The sequence below is a fragment of the Bos grunniens genome, chromosome 10 (genome assembly GCF_055505025.1).
Source record: "Bos grunniens cultivar Pamir isolate PY7600 chromosome 10, Bosgru_T2T1.0, whole genome shotgun sequence".
NCBI lineage: Eukaryota > Metazoa > Chordata > Mammalia > Artiodactyla > Bovidae > Bos > Bos grunniens.
This window is the reverse complement of record NC_141174.1, coordinates 36,176,508-36,192,385: the sequence shown is the minus strand read 5'-3', so window position 1 is coordinate 36,192,385 and position 15,878 is coordinate 36,176,508. Positions and strand designations below refer to the sequence as shown.

The window sequence follows — 15,878 nt, the reverse complement described above, 5'->3', positions numbered from 1 at the left end:
AAATGCCTGTCATTCTGTGCCCATCCCCCAGAACTTTGAGTAGAGTTAGCACTTGTCTTGCAACTTTTATACTTTTTTTTTTTAAGTTTGCCTTTCTTTTTGGATTAAAAACTCCTTGATGGCAGGGACATGCCTGGCCCCTATAACAGGCGTTTAGTAAATGTTGAATGAGCAGATATCAGGATGCCCAGACTTGGCAAGGAAGTCAGCATATAGTAAAAGCATCTTTATCTTTCTCACACTGCATAAGAGAATTGGCTTGTCCATTGGCTTGGCCATCAGAAACAGCCCAGATGAAGCTAAATGACTGTGTGCCAGCCAGAGGCAGGAGCCCAGAGGCATGCATGCTTTCAATCACGTATCCACCGCTCCAGGAAACACCCCTGTTTGTACATGTCCTCCAACCATAGCCACAGCTTTGCAGAATAAGAAAAGAAGGTCTGGGGTTAAGTTAGCTAGTTCTCAGCTTTGCATCCAACCATGTAGCATCTGGACCGTGGGAAAGGACCTGAGATTTTAGAGTTTGTCCCTGGCCGACATCTTACGGAATCTAGCCTCCCAAGTCGTTGGAATTCCTGGCTTCAGAGGAGTGAAATGGTCAAGGCACTCAGTTCTCTGGTTTGTTTCTCTCTTAATGGAGTTTTGTTTTAATCCCTGGAAAAGGAAGGTGCCTCACCACCAACCAGAGTCGGGGGGGTGGGGTGGGGAGCAGAGGTTAGTAGGCTACGTTCTTAAGAGCTGGAATTTCCTCTTCTTTGTTCATCAGTTCACGCTGTAGGAGGAGAGGGCACACAGCACTGAGCTAGGAACTGACCCTCTAGAAGCAAGTCAGCATGCCTGCCCAAGGGACATATGGCCAAGAAGAGCTTGTATTTCCTTGGAACAAATCCAAGAATAACTCTTCAGGAAGGTCTAACTCACCATGTTCTGAAGTTGTATAGGAACCTTTTCTGGGAAAATGATTCCCAGTGACCTATATTTTGATTAAATGAGTGAGGCAGGCTCTTCATCCCTCTAACCAGGAAAACTCTAGTTGTCAAAATACTTTTCTAGAAAAAAATGAGCACTGATTGGACTGAGATTTGCCACACCTAGATTTGTACCCAACTCTTAAAACACCATATTGTCATCTTGGCTTATATAGCAACCAGTTTGCAACATGATTTAGTAGCTCGGGATTCTATTTGTCTTATCATCAGTGGGTTTTGCATAATTAAGTTGTAGGGCATCCAGTGACAATGTAGCCCATGAACTTGCTCCATACTCTTTTGTGGCAGATTGTACCCAAGTGTGGCATTGGGTTACCCAGACTTCTTTGAATCGTGATCCCTGAGTTTTCTGAACAGCTGCTTGGGGCCTTTCAAAGATGTAAACAGCAAACATGAAACCCGATGACCAAACAGTAACACGATGGTGGCCTAAAGCTGAAGCTCAATCTATTTGTTGCCCACTCCCTGGAAGTATTAGCATTGTTTTACAACAAAAACATGGCAGAGAATCAAGTCTAGTCAAAGAGGTCCAGGATATCACATGAGGGAAGCGAATGCCCTGGACTCTTGATCCAACCACAGTTTGAGTTGAGGAGGATATCAGGGATTGGTACTATGTATCTCAGGAAGCCCTGTTTGTTTATGGTTAGTGATGGTCCCAGTGGGAGTCTCTACTTGTCACAGTAGAATGAAGGGCCTCGAAGCACAGAATCAGTGATTTTTTTTGCCTGAACTGAGTCTTTTCTTAAAATGCCATTGGATATCCAATTCTGTTTCTCCAGAAATTCCTCTTCTTTGGCCTTTGTATTACTGCAAATCAAAAAGTAACCTCACCAGGCCACCCACTTTCTCCCACTTTATCTTTTGAGTTTCAGGTGGTAATATTCTAGATTCAGTTCACCCAGGAGGCAGGGTCTGATTTCAGAGTAGGCCAGGCCTCTTCAATTAATTCCAGTTGACTACTTTAAACATTAAAAAATTAGAAGGTTCCTACTAATTTTGTAGTGTTTATGGTCTCTGTCAGTGCCTCAGAATAAAGCACTTAGCAATAGACAGTATCTTGCAATCAACATGGTTAGTAATGGGTAATAATTCACAGAAAGCTTGAATTCCCCAGTGCTTCAGCATTTCAGAGGACTTTAAGTTACTGTTTATTCAGCCTTCCCATTGATGGGTTATTGGTCCTCATTCTACAAAAGATGATACAGTATAGGAAAAACCTGGGAATCTGGCAACCTGGCTCTAGTCCCCATTTCACCACATACTTGCCCTGTGATCTAGATGTAATGACTTAATTTTGTCATCTGTAGAATAAGTCAGGGATGGGGGAAGATGATTCTAGAGACTTCTCAAAGATCCTATTGCTGAAAAACCCTGGCTTAAAAAAATATGAGCAAGTGCTTTGTTTTGGTTGTACTTAGAAAGGTAATAATTCTCCTGTGGATTTTCAATACAGTTATTATTTAATTTTCCTAATTGTAGAATCCCAAACATGAGACTTATTTCAGATGTGCTTTGGAATTCCCATTATTCCATAGTCTAGGCAATCTTTGGACCTTCAAGTCCTGATATTGGGTTGACATTCAAGGAGAAGGTCAAGGACAATTTCAGACATATGCCTTAGCTTGAAGAAATGGTCAGCAAAGCTACCCCCTCCCCAACACACACAGTGTGGTAGTTTAGAGTCCTGGATGCCCTGATTCCCACTAGGGTCTAGGAAGGCAGAAGAATGATCAGGCTAATGACAGTGCCTCCACCCATGGTCACCCCTGCCTGGTTTGCTTGTTTTATTTTCCCTATCACTGTGAAAGCAGTGGAAACAGCATATGGGGATCTGCATTAAACCTAGAAAGAAATTATCTCGAGGATAAAGATCATCGTATGTAGTTTAACATTCTAAGTCAGTTCTTTCTAAACCAACAATGAAGTAGTCTGACTAAAGCAGTGAATCCTTGCCATCTGGGGGGTTATGAACCCCTTTGAGAATCCTATAGAAGCTGTGGATGACCCTCCTCCCAGAAAACCACCTATATACTCACGAATTGGAATGTAATTTTAAGGAATTTCTGTGTGCTCTGAAGCCCAGGGGCCCCCGGGTATAAAACAAAGTAAGAGAGCCCAACAGTGGGAATATCAGAACTAGACCAAGCCTTCTAAGTTGGTAATTTGCTGCCAAAATGAAACAATGAGTAACATACAGATGATTTTTTTTTTCCCTTTCCTTTTCTCTGACCACCATCTTCTTTCCTTTTCTCTCTTCCCACATCTCTGGTCATCTCCTCTCTTTCCCTCTCAATTTCTCTCCCCATGTCCTGCACATCGTGCATCACAGATGTTCCAGCCTGGTTAAAAAGCCTCCGCCTGCACAAATATGCCGCACTCTTCTCCCAGATGACCTACGAGGAGATGATGGCCCTCACTGAGTGCCAGCTGGAGGCTCAGGTACGTACACGGGAAGGTGCCCCAGGTGGAACCTTGCATTCAAGTCTAAGGCAAACCTTGTCTGGCCCCATACCTGTACCCACCTAGTAGCTTGCCTTGTTCTAGGAACTGCCAGGTGAGAGCCAGCATCACATGGTAAGGCTGGGTTCTTGCCTTCAGGCTCCAGTACAAGATGGAAGACAAATGGGTAACCACAGGACAAGTGAGGCTGAGTAAGAGTGTTATGAAAAAAAAAAATAACCTAGATGTACACTCCTAGGGTGCCAGGGAGGAATCAGAAGAAACAGCATTGACCAAGACCTCCAAGAGTCTGTGTCCCTGCTTTTGTTTTCATTGCCCACCCACTCTGTCTGCTTGGCCAGTGCTGGGTTGGAGGATGACAGATTGGTTGTGAATTTTTCAATCTTAGTCACAAATCAGCTAACTTCCAGTAGTTAGGAAGCAGAAGCACCAGGTCCTGAGTCAGAGCTTCCCCAGAAGTTGCTCAAAAACACATTCAGACTGATCTTAATTCGAACGGAGAAAGTTGTACAAAATATTTTGTAACCACACTGAATAACATTACCCCAGGTCTCAGATGGCAGTCCCCTGCTGTGTGCCATAAAAGGGCAAGTTCCTCCTTCCTTCTGTGGATGCAGAAGGCCAGGCCAGTCAACAGAACCCCTGAAACTAAGCATGTTTCCTACCCTGCTGTGCTTGAGCAAATAGATCTGACCAATGTCTTTGTTTCCCTTGTTTAAAATGCTATTTGCATTTTCAACTTGACCTCAGTTTCCTTTGAGCGGTGATTTGAGAGAATTAATCGTCTGAACGGGCTAATAGTATTTCCCCTGCAGGAAGAGGAGATTGTACCAGTTGGGGCATGGCTGGTCTGGACGTAGGCCTCCCAGCAGATCCTGAATTCCCATTGCATATTCAGTACCCGCAGTTAACCTTTGCAGGCCTGGCTGAATACCAGTATTGAGATGTAAGACAAAGCCCAAAGTCACTGCACATTCTCAGAGAATGAAAAGCCCTAATTTCAACTTCCTAAGGCTTCTCCCACTGCTTTTTATCTCGATCGCTCCTTGAGATCCTCAGGATTGATGAGAACTGCTTCTAAGAGCATTCTTGTGTTTGGGTCAAAGTTGAAAAAAAAATTTTTTCAGTCATCACTTGGTCAACTTGAGGAAAAAACAAGAAATAATTGACATAGAGGGCAAAGCCCGAGGCCAGCACAAACTTTTCAGAGTAAAAATTCACGTGAACTGAAAGTCAAGGCTAAATATGCTCCCAGTGTTTCATCTTAAAGATGGATTTAGATATCACTAGAGTCTTAATTTTCCTCAGTAAAGGCAACACCTCTGGTGTTTTCATCTTTTCCACCTTTAAGGGAAATTTTATGAATCTTTGCAGAAAATCATCAGAAGTTTATATTACAGATCTGATTTGAGAAAGAACCTTCTATTTGGAAATCTTCAGTCTTTCTAGTCAACATATGTTTAACTGAATCCTAGGGCTCTTCGCCACTACACAGTTTATTAAGATACAATCCATAATCCTAACTGTGAATCCCAATCTTCTACCTGAAGTGAGGACTGCATTATTACAGATTTAAGTTCTCTATTCTGATTTTCCTTGTGGAGACTTAGGAGGGCCTACAGACTGATAAAAACCAGCCTGTATTGTCTGACACCAGATGAGAATTGAACTGGATTTCATATCTCCTCGAGATGGGTAAACATAGAAAAGCTTTGAGAAAGCAACGCATATCTCTGTATGGGATTGGAACCTTCAGGGAAACTGGAAGGGACTGAAACGATAAAACCTGGACACAAGGAAAGAGTGTGTGACTTAAAAATGATGTTTGAAGACTATGAAGAAATTTCATGCTGGGTGGGATGATTGGCTGTTTCTTGCTCTCCTAAAGGTCACAGGGAAAAGACACAAGCACGTGTGTGGTCAGCTGGAGTTCAAATATTTAGTAAGAAGAGCTTGACAATAATGGATATTGAGGAGTTACAACATTTAGTAAGAGGTTGATGACAGTGGATGTTGAAGAGAGAGACGAATGTCTATTTACTAACCTGTACACACATGGGAACCAAGAAGACAGTAATGTACTATATAGCTTCCAAGAATCTCTAAGCTGATGCCTAAAAATATGTTTTTAAATCTAACTTTTACTTCATTACAGAATGTTACCAAAGGTGCAAGACACAAAATTGTCATCAGTATTCAGAAGCTCAAAGAGAGACAAAATCTCCTGAAGTCTTTGGAAAGGGTAAGTTATCACCAGGTGATGGGCCATTTCTACCTTCATGGTAGGAAAATGGGTCAAGGGAAATTATATTCTCAGTTGAAAGTGTCGTCAGCAGGCCTTACAGAGAGCAACAGGTTGTTTCCTTACCACAGTCAGAAAAAATGAAATGGTTTTGAAGTTCATCTCCTGGTTATACACGCTTCTACGGAACCTGACCGCTTAAGTGTACCTAAGCCTTGGGTCCAGGCCCCTGGAGACTGGCCCTCCCGTAGCTCTCAGGAAATGTTTTACATACATTCATTTCTGCCTTTTATACATTTGTAGTGATTAAGGAGGTGTTCAGCCCACAATCAGAGGCTGAAATTTTGACACATGAGTATAGGAAACAAACAGATGAGCCTCAGTCCCGCTGTCCACCCAGGGAAGGATCTGACTTTGAGAAAAGCTGCCCACAGCACGGCAGACACCCACAGGTTAACCCCTGGCTTCCACGGAGAGATCGCAGTCTTTTGGTGGATGGACGTACTAGACTCTCCGGAGAATAATTTCAGACATTAACTTACCAGAATGGGTCCCTGTGACTCTGAAAGGAGCTGTCTCAAAAATGCAAAATGCTGAAAAAGCGTTTATTCCATCGTTAAAAGCAATTCATCTGCTGTTCATCTGCTCTTTTTGTTTGCTGCCCAAGTATGTTTTCTTCTTGCCTTTGTATCTGGGTGTCAACCTAGTGTGAATGTCATTTTTAGGACATGGTGGCTCTATGACTTCATCTGAGGTCCAAAAGCTACCCACTGCAGTATTCTTGTCTGAAGAATTCCATGGACAGAGGAGCCTAGCAGGCTACAGTCCACGGGGTCACAGAGAGTTGGACACAACTGAGCGACTTATTTTTTTTTAAGATCCAAAAAAGAACAGACCTTGTAAGCTGGTGCTGCCACAGCCCCAGTGGGGAGATCCTTGTGCGTTGCTGTTGGGAGTGGTGAGTGGGAAGGTATTTGCTGCTTGCAGAGCTTGAGTTGTAACCCCTTCTAGAAATCCCAGGGTGCCTTTGAAAGGAATCAAAGAACTAAGGCAGGTGAGGCTAAAGCAAATTTTGGAGCACAGAAACATCGCAGTGTAGTGGAAATTTTTTAACTTATTCACAAAGATCTGTGTGTGTATATGTTTACATACAACATATAAAATTATGCTTAATGAATATTAATGAATCATTAGTCGCTCAGTCATATCCAACTCTTTGAGACTCCATGGACTGTAGCCCATCAGGCTCCTCTGTCCATGGGATTCTCCAGGCAAAAATACTGCAGTGGGTTGCTATTCTCTTCTTCAGGGGATCTTCCCAACCCTGGGATTGATCCCGGATCTCCTGCATTGCAGGCAGATTCTGTACTGTCTGGGCCACCAGGGAAGCCCAATGAATATCATATAAAATACAAAGTAATATATAGTTATAGAATATGCATCTGTAACTTTATAAGGAAGATGGCTTTTAAAACCTCTGGATGGATAGACAGAGGCTACTTACGGGTACTCCCATGATGAAAGACCTGTTCTTAATTATAGTGAGTCACAAATGACAAGTGACCTGCCCAACTGAACCTGAAGTTACTGTTGTTCTTAATTTTACACCAACTCCTTTACCAAGGCATTCATCTAACAGAGTGTTTATTGCCATTTCTATATAACTTCTCTTTTGGGAAGTATTCAATAGGCCAATTTTCTCATCTGTTAAAAAGCACAGAAGGATTTTGTAGAAGGATTTTTGCAGAAGGATTTTGCAGAAGGATTCGATTGCTAAGATTATGGTTAGAGAGTGGTGTTTTCTGCTCTTATTTCTGGAGCTTCCTTCAAGAACTCATTCACATCCTCTGTCACTGAGGGTCATGCACCCACCTGGGAGACAGAGACGGCTGCTGTCGGCTCCACCTCTGGTAGTGCTGGGCCGAACCAGCACGTGGAAACAAGGGCAGCAAGGTGGTTTGGGTGGCCCTCATACGCCACTGACTTTCTGTCTAGCCTTTGATAATTCGGTGACACTATGTCCTGTATTTCACACCTAGAATAATATTGACTCCACAAAAAAAAAAGAAGGCTTTCTCCCTGGACCACTGGATTGGGCATGTTAAAAAAGATGACAAATGTAGCACAGAATCTGAAAGAAACTACTGGCCAAGAGGAAAGCATGATGAGTTTATTTGGTGTGACTTCTTTGAGGAGGAAGGTGGTGGACCACCATTTCAGGCTTGCCTGAGAACCACCTGAGTTTAGACACCTGCAAGCTTGTCCCGTTAGGAGCTGACGGCCTGGGGGTGGGAGTGAACCTCAGTGTCCACTGAGGACTCAGCCTCAGCTCTGTTGTTCCCTCTTCTCTGGAATCCGCATCTCTTCTGCTTTTCAGGGAGAGGGCTGTCAGTAACCTGTTCCCACATAGGCCACCAGCAACAGGCTCCCATTAGCCATTTCTCTGGCATTCCCAGACATCCTCAACTGACTATGCTGTTGGAACCGCTGTCGTCATGTTCTTGCTTCCAGTGGCATTCTTATGTCACACAGAACCCTGAGATTTCTAAGGAGATGGCTGGGGCCCCGCCCGTGGCTAGTTCATAATCAGCAGCTGCTGCAGATAAGCTCTATGTCTAGAGCACCTCCACTCAGTTACTGAACACTTACTAAGCAGCTGCCTTGGACTCGATCTCCCCCGTCCTCACTGGAGGCAAACCGTGAGGAATTCGAAGTCCCCACCCCCGGAGAGCTGGGGACACGAGGTGCCACAGGTAGACGTGTGGTGATGCTGTCACAGCCCAGCGTGATCAGCACCATCCCTGAGGCCGGTGGGGGTGTCTTCCTGGGATGAAACAGAGGACTCCACTGCGGTGAGGACAGAGAGCAGACGGGCATCGGTGCTGGTGTTGGTGGAGAACGGGCCCTGAGCCAGGGTGGGGGCCACGACCAAGGAGAAGAATAAGAGAGTCACTTAGCAGGAGTCTGGGCATTGGCAGGAAGTGCAGGCGTGGGTGTCATACCATTTGGGAACCAAAAATAAAGGAGGAGTTACTACTGTGAAAGGACTTCCCTCGTGGCTCAGACGGTAAATCGTCTGCGTACAATGTGGGAGACCCGGGTTCAATCCCTGGGTCGGGAAGGTCCCCTGGAGAAGGAAATGACAACCCACTCCAGCACTCTTGCCTGGAAAATCCCATAGACAGAGGAGCCTGGTAGGCCACAGTCCATAGGGTCTCAAAGAGTTGGACACAACTGAGCGACTTCACTTCAGTTCACTAATGTGAAAGAAATGGGGTTGAGCTTGATGGGTGGCGTCTGTAATACCTTGGGACACCCCGCTGAAAGTAGCAAGTCAGTGGCCCAGAGAACAAGTCTAGAGCCCACAAGGGTTTGAAAGACTCCGTTGTGGGTCGTTTATGTGTAAATGGCCAGAATTGTGTGATGAGTGATAAGAGCTGAGGATGGACCCTAGATGGGGAGCACCAGAGGACATGGAGGGACCAGTGACAGGCCCCAGAGGGTGGGAGGGTTAAAGAGGGACTGTCCCATCAGGAGCCATGGATGTGTCACACCTGATGAGGACTGAACACTGCTCCCCGGAACTGGCCACCAGCAGTTCCCTGATAGCCCTGATGCAAAAGGGTTTCAGGGAGATGGGAGGGGAAGCAGGAACCCAAGAACTGGAGTGTATGAATGGTACTGAGGCCTTGGGGTGAGGCAGTGCAGACTTCTCAAGATGTTTGGTGGGAAAGGTAAGATTAGAAGGGTCACTGGGGCAGATTTTCCAGCATTTATCTTTAATAGTGAAAATGTTTCCATGTGCGTTTCAGTTCAGTTCAGTTCAGCCACTCAGTCGTGTCCGACTATTTGCGACCCCATGGACCCTAGCATGCCAGGCCTCCCTGTCCATCACCAACTCCCGGAGTTTACTCAAACTCATGTCCATTGAGTTGGTGATGCCATCCAACCATCTCATCCTCTGTTGTCCCCTTTTCCTCTCGCCTTCAATCTTTCCCAGCATCGGGGTCTTTTCAAATGAGTCAGCTCTTTGCATCAGGTGTCCAAAGTATTGGAGCTTCAGCTTCAGCATCAGTCCTTCCAATGAATATTCAGGACTGATTTCCTTTAGGATGGAGTGGTTTAATCTCCTTGCTGTCCAAGGGATTCTCAAGAGTCTTCTCCAACACCACAGTTCAAAAGCATCAGTTCTTCAGCACTCAGCTTTCTTTATACTCCAGCTCTCACACCCATGTGCTTTTATTTACTGTCTTTTTTCAGTTGACTCCCAAACTGTGAAACTGACCGTTCTCTGAGCTTGGGAACCTGGCTTGGAGAAAGGAGACACATACTCACCTCTGTGTTCCCGCCACCCCCGCCGCTCCCATCCTAGCAGCATCCTCACAATGTATGGGTCCATCCCGGGAGCCATAAGCATCTTAGGGTGAGGATTCTGTCGTCCTTTTTAGACCCCCAGTGTCTGACAGCGCCCAGCCCATAGAGAGGATGGAGTTAAGTAGACGCAGGAGTGCTGTCTGCTGGGTGAAGGGTCCAGTCTGTCTCACACAGAGAGAAGGATGGGGCAGTGGGATGCTGCATAAGTGCTGGGGATGCCACCACCTGCCATTTTCCAGATGATTTGCACCCTGTGGCTGTTACAAGCCCCGAGAGAGGCTCTGAACCAGTCCTCCTCCAAGACCTAAGAAAGCCAGGCCAGGAAGCCTGGGACAGTCAGGATGGAGCACCTTCCTCCTTGTCGGCCCCAAGCTGCATCTGCCTGACCGACTGCAGTGTAGGAGGGTCCAGCCTTCCTACTCTGCTCTCACCTCTGTTCCGCACAGTAGTTAAAGGGCAGCTGTGCTGCTTTGTGCTCATGTTTGCCTCTCTGAGTTCCTAACGCAGAGTTATATTTACGATACAAAGGATCCATAGAGACTTGGGTTGATCCCCTGTCTTTGTCAGCATGGAAGTTGGGTCCCTCAGCCAGTCGAGGGCACTGGATTGAGCTAGATTCCTTTTCTGCCTGGGCCCAAATTCACTCTAAAGAGTCAGAAATGCAACCTGATGGTCATAGTGTGCCTCCCGGAGGCTGGCATCAGCAGAGCTACTGCCTACTGGTCATAAGCCAGGGGTTGTCTCTGAGACAGTGGCTTTAGGTCAAAGCAAAAGACCAAGCTAAGCATGATTCCTGATTGTGATATTCTCAGAAAGTATCCGACATTATTCACTATATTTATGGGTTTCCTTTTGGGTGTGGGTGTCCCCAGTAGCGTCACATAAGATTTGAACTTGGAACAAGTATACATGCCCGGTTTGAAGGAGTTCAGCTCTTAGCAGAACCCACATCTCCGCCCCCATCACTGAGTAACTGCAGAAGCCTTCACACCACGTGTCAAGAGCAGGCAAGGTTGGTAGCAGTTGAGTCACAGGCACACATTTGCTCTTCTCAGTGGTACTGCCACATGGGCTGGCACAACAGGGGTGCATGTGATCACCCAGAGGAGCCTGCCAGCTCTGTCTGCCCAGCCCCCTCCCAAGGGGCAGCCTCACCCCCTCCGTCTCATTTCCCTTCCCCTCCTCAGTCAGGGTGGACAAGGAGGTCAGAACCCCCCACCCCCAGGTGCTGGCAGGAACTGGAGAACCTAGAGGCAGGGCTCGTCTGGTTGGCATGTAGTTTGATCAGAAAAGGCAGCAGGGGCTCTCTTGGCCTGGGTTAGCTAGCTTGCCTCTATGGGTCCTGCCCTGAAACCATGTCAGAAGTCAAGGGACCAGTCATGTGACAGCATCAGACTTTGCAAAGGGCCGGTCCAGCCCAGCATCAGGAAAACTGGGACTGACCAGGAGCATCCTGACTCAGGCATTGAGCTTGTGGGCACAGGCTGCAGGCAGGTCTTACCATGCCCCTTTCTGCCAGGTTGAGAAGGAAGGGTGTAGGCTCTGCAAAGTCCACTTCTTTAAAAGGAAAATGGATTCTCTCCCCTAAAATAGACTGGAGAGTGGCCCTGGCCAGGTTTGAGACAATTCTGGTGGCTACTTAGCATTTCAGTTCCCTCGGAATCCTGGGGTGCCAACTAGGCCGAGGCACAATTCAGGCTCTGCTTCCAACCCCCCCACACAAAGCAAGTTCCCGCCAGCAACCGGGCGGGCTGTCGGTGTTTTGGTGCCCAGAATTGAAACAGGCCTGCGTCCTCAGATTTCCTCTTTCTAACTGATTGATGGGAGATCTGGGTGCAGAAATGATCGTGTCCCATCAGCTTGTGTTGCTTGACATCATTGAGCAATTTTTCTTGATAAGAGAGGATCCCAGGAACGGGCTGGTACTCATGCTTCAGGCTTTTAAAATTATGTTCTTGCTATTCTGGGCTCTCAGAAGATTAAATACTTCATTAGTAATCAGGGCCCTGATTGTCAAGGTCCTTCCTGGGTCCTAGGGAGAGGTTTGCTGCATAATCACTGGGCAGCACTGTGGCAGAGAGCAGGGCACACCCCCTACACCAGGGAGACCCCCAGCCCCAGACCACCATCCCCAAGCATCTGAGCCTGTTCTGCGCCTCTGTGAGCATCTGACTGATAGGTGTCCATCAGAATCAACTTTCACTGCTTTTTCTAATAAATAATGCCCAGGATATCAAACTGTATGGGTAGACGGATTCAATTTCATTATATAAAGTCATGGATATATTACATACAATTATATACATTATAGGCATACCTCATTTTATTACACTTCACACATACTGCCTTTTTTTTTTTTTTTTAACAAATCAAAGGTTTGTGGCAGCCCTGAGTTTAACAAGCCTTTTGGCCCCATTTTCCAAACAGCATTTGCTCACTTCATGTGTCTTTGTCACGTTTTGGTAATTCTCATCGTATTTCAAACATTCTCATTATTATGATACTTGGTATGGTGATCTGTGATTAGTGATATTTGATGTTACTATTGTGAAAAGATTATAACTCGTTGAAGACTCAGATCATGGCTAGCACTATTTAGCAATGAAACATTTTTTAATTAAGGTATGGACATTGGTCCTTTTAGACATAATGCTGTGGCACACTTAATAGACTATATGTGCTGTGTGCTAAGTTGCTTCAGTCATGTCCGACTCTTTGCGCCACTATGGACTGTAGCCCGTCAGGCTCCTCTGTCCATGGGATTCTCCAGGCAAGAATACTGGAGTGGATTGCCATGCCCTGCTCCAGGGGATCTTCCTGACCCAGGGGTTGAACCTGGGACTCTTAAGTCTCCTGCATTGGCAGGCGGGTTCTTTACCACCAGCACCACCTGGGAAGCCCAGTCGACTGTATAGTGTGGTGTAAACATAACTTTTATAGGCACCGGGAAACCAAAAAAAATGAGTGGTACTTTATGTAGTGATCTGGAACCAAACTTGCAGTATCTCCAAGGTCTGCCTCTATAGTGTATATTCAATATGTATGTATATGTTTGTTTGTGTAAAATACTTATTTTTCTCTAGAATGATCCTTCTGAAACATGTCACTCCCCTGCTCAGAACCTTCCCTGACTTCTCATCTCATGTAGAAGACATTCTCGCACCCCTACCCCAGCCTGCTGACTTGACTCCTCTCCACTCAGGCCCTGTGGCTCCTTGGACTTCACGTCCCACCCCACCCCCGCTCCTCTCTGCTCCAGCTCAGGCCTCCTTGCTGTTTTTCACATGCTCAAGGCTCCCACCTCAGTGCCTTTGCCCCCGCTGTGCCCTCTGCCTGGAGCACTCTTTCCCAGGAACCTGCAGCCCATGAGAACCTCCCCTCCAGGAACCCCTGCCCTGCTTCTCAGTCTCCAGCATGATGAATATTCATGTCCTGGTAGGATGTAAACTCCCCGAGGGAACCTTAACAGCTTTCCCACCATATCCCCATCCCCCACACCATCTAGCTCAGTGCACAGCAGGTCAGAGCACCCAAAACATGTATATTATCATATGTGAAATGAATCGCCAGTCCAGGTTCGATGCATGATACAGGATGCTCAGGGCTGGTGCACTGGGATGACCCAGAGGGATGGTATGGGGAGGGAGGTGGGAGGGGGATTCAGGATGGGTAACACATGTATACCCGTGGCGGAGTCATGTCAATGTATGGCAAAACCAATACAACATTGTAAAGTAATTCAGTTCAGTTCAGTTTAGTTCAGTCGCTCAGTCATATCCAACTCTTCGCAACCCCATGAATCACAGCACACCAGGCCTCCCTGTCCATCACCAACTCCCGGAGTTCACTCAGACTCATTTCCATCGAGTCGGTGATGCCATCCAGCCATCTCATCCTCTGTCGTCCCCTTCTCCTCCTGCCCCCAATCCCTCCCAGCGTCAGGGTCTTTTCCAATGAGTCAACTCTTTGCATGAGGTGGCCAAAGTATTGGAGTTTCAGCTTCAGCATCAGTCCTTCCAATGAACACCCAGGATTAATCTCCTTTAGGATGGACTGGTTGGATCTCTTTGCAGTCCAAGGGACTCTCAAGAGTCTTCAACACCACAGTTCAAAAGCATCAGTTCTTCGGCGCTCAGCTTTCTTCAGCTTTTCTTCTTATTCCAACTCTCACATCCATACATGACCACTGGAAAAACCATAGCCTTGACTAGACGGACCTTTGTTAGCAAAGTAATGTCTCTGCTTTTCGATATGCTGTCTAGGTTGGTCATAACTTTCCTTCCAAGGAGTAAGTGTCTTTTAATTTCATGGCTGCAATCACCATCTGCAGCAATTTTATTAGCCTCCAGTTAAAATTTAAAATTTTATATTAAAAAATAATAATAAAAAATAAATTTAACAAAGAGTCACATAACATAGGAACCTGTAGCTTTACAAATATTAAGCTCATTGCAACCACCCATGAGGCAGGTACTATAGTAATCTTCATCTTATACACAGAGAAACTGAGGCACAGAGAAGACATTTACCCAAGGACACACAGCTGTATCAGACCCAAGCATCTGTCTTAGCATCAGTGCTTCTAACCACACCTGTGTTGCCTCTGCCATGGGCTGGATGAAAGTGTGAATGAGCAGGTTCCTTCATCTAAAACAAATCATACTACAGGAAATACGTGGCCCTGTATAACTTTGTTGTGTAGCTTCTAAAGTGTGTGACGTAAACTCTATCAAATGTACTTTAAGGAAAGGCACAGAAGATGCCAGGGAAGGAAATATACCGAAATCATTTTAGTGGGATTTTAGCATCTTAGTGGGATTTTAAAGTGATTCTATTTCCTCATTATACATGTATATATTTTTAAAATTTTCTACCTGGGCTAATATTGGTGATTTAATTTGTAACCTTTATGTATTTGGCTGCGTCAGGTCTTAGTTGCGATACTTGGGATCTTTGTTGCGTTATGCAGGATCTTTCGTTTTGGCATGTGTACTCTCTAGCTGTGGCTCACAGGCTCAGTAGTTGTGCCAAATGAGCTTAGTTGCTCTGTGGCATGTGGAATCTTAGCTCTGGACCAGGGATCAAACCCATGTCCCCTGCATTGCAAGGCAGATTCTTAACCACTGGACCACCGAGGAAGTCCCCAGAATGATTACATTGTAAACTGTCCCATCTTCCAAAGAACGTTCTAATGAAAGTGTCAGCAGACATGAACCCCATCTGGGAATAGCTCCAGGCAGAGGCGGGGGAGGCATGGAGGTGGGTCATCCCAGTTCCTGACCCTAACAGAGGTCTTCTCCCTTTGACCCTCTAGGACATCATTGAGGGGGGCAACCTGCGCCTCCCCCTCCAGGAGCTGCACCAGATGATCCTGACCCCCATCAAGGCGTACAGCTCACCGAGCACCACCCCAGAGGCTCGCCGCCGGGAGCCCCAGGCCCCGCACCCGCCTTCGCTGATGGGCCCCGAGAGCCAGAGCCCGGACTGCAAAGACAGTGCCACGGCCGCGGGAGCCACAGCCACCACTTCAGCTGGGGCCAGTGGCGGGCTCCAGCCACACCAGCTGAGCAGCTGTGACGGGGAGCTGGCTGTCACCCCCCTGCCGGAGGGGGATCTCCCCGGGCAGTTCACACGTGTCATGGGGAAAGGTAAGCCCAGTTTTCCCACCTGCCCTTTTCTCTTCTCAACACCCCTGACCAGAGGTACCCATTCCCATGGGCTTCCCCTGGGTGTGGGGTGAACTGCCAGAATCCATGTTATTAGCCCATTCTACAGATGCAGAAAGTGCAGCCTAGAGGGGGAAAGGTATT

The 15,878-nt window shown here is 46.5% G+C and overlaps 1 protein-coding gene across 3 annotated transcripts in view; it reads left to right on the top strand.

The window, feature by feature from the left end:
- The window catches only part of SAMD4A (sterile alpha motif domain containing 4A), a 222,222-nt gene that overhangs the window by 179,058 nt on the left and 27,286 nt on the right, over positions 1-15,878 (top strand). For all 3 annotated transcript variants that reach the window (XM_086320605.1, XM_086320604.1, XM_086320606.1), the window contains 3 exons: positions 3,322-3,431; positions 5,608-5,694; positions 15,383-15,716. In XM_086320605.1, the coding sequence (XP_086176731.1) occupies positions 3,322-3,431; positions 5,608-5,694; positions 15,383-15,716 (531 nt within the window). The remainder of the gene's footprint in view (positions 1-3,321; positions 3,432-5,607; positions 5,695-15,382; positions 15,717-15,878) is intronic.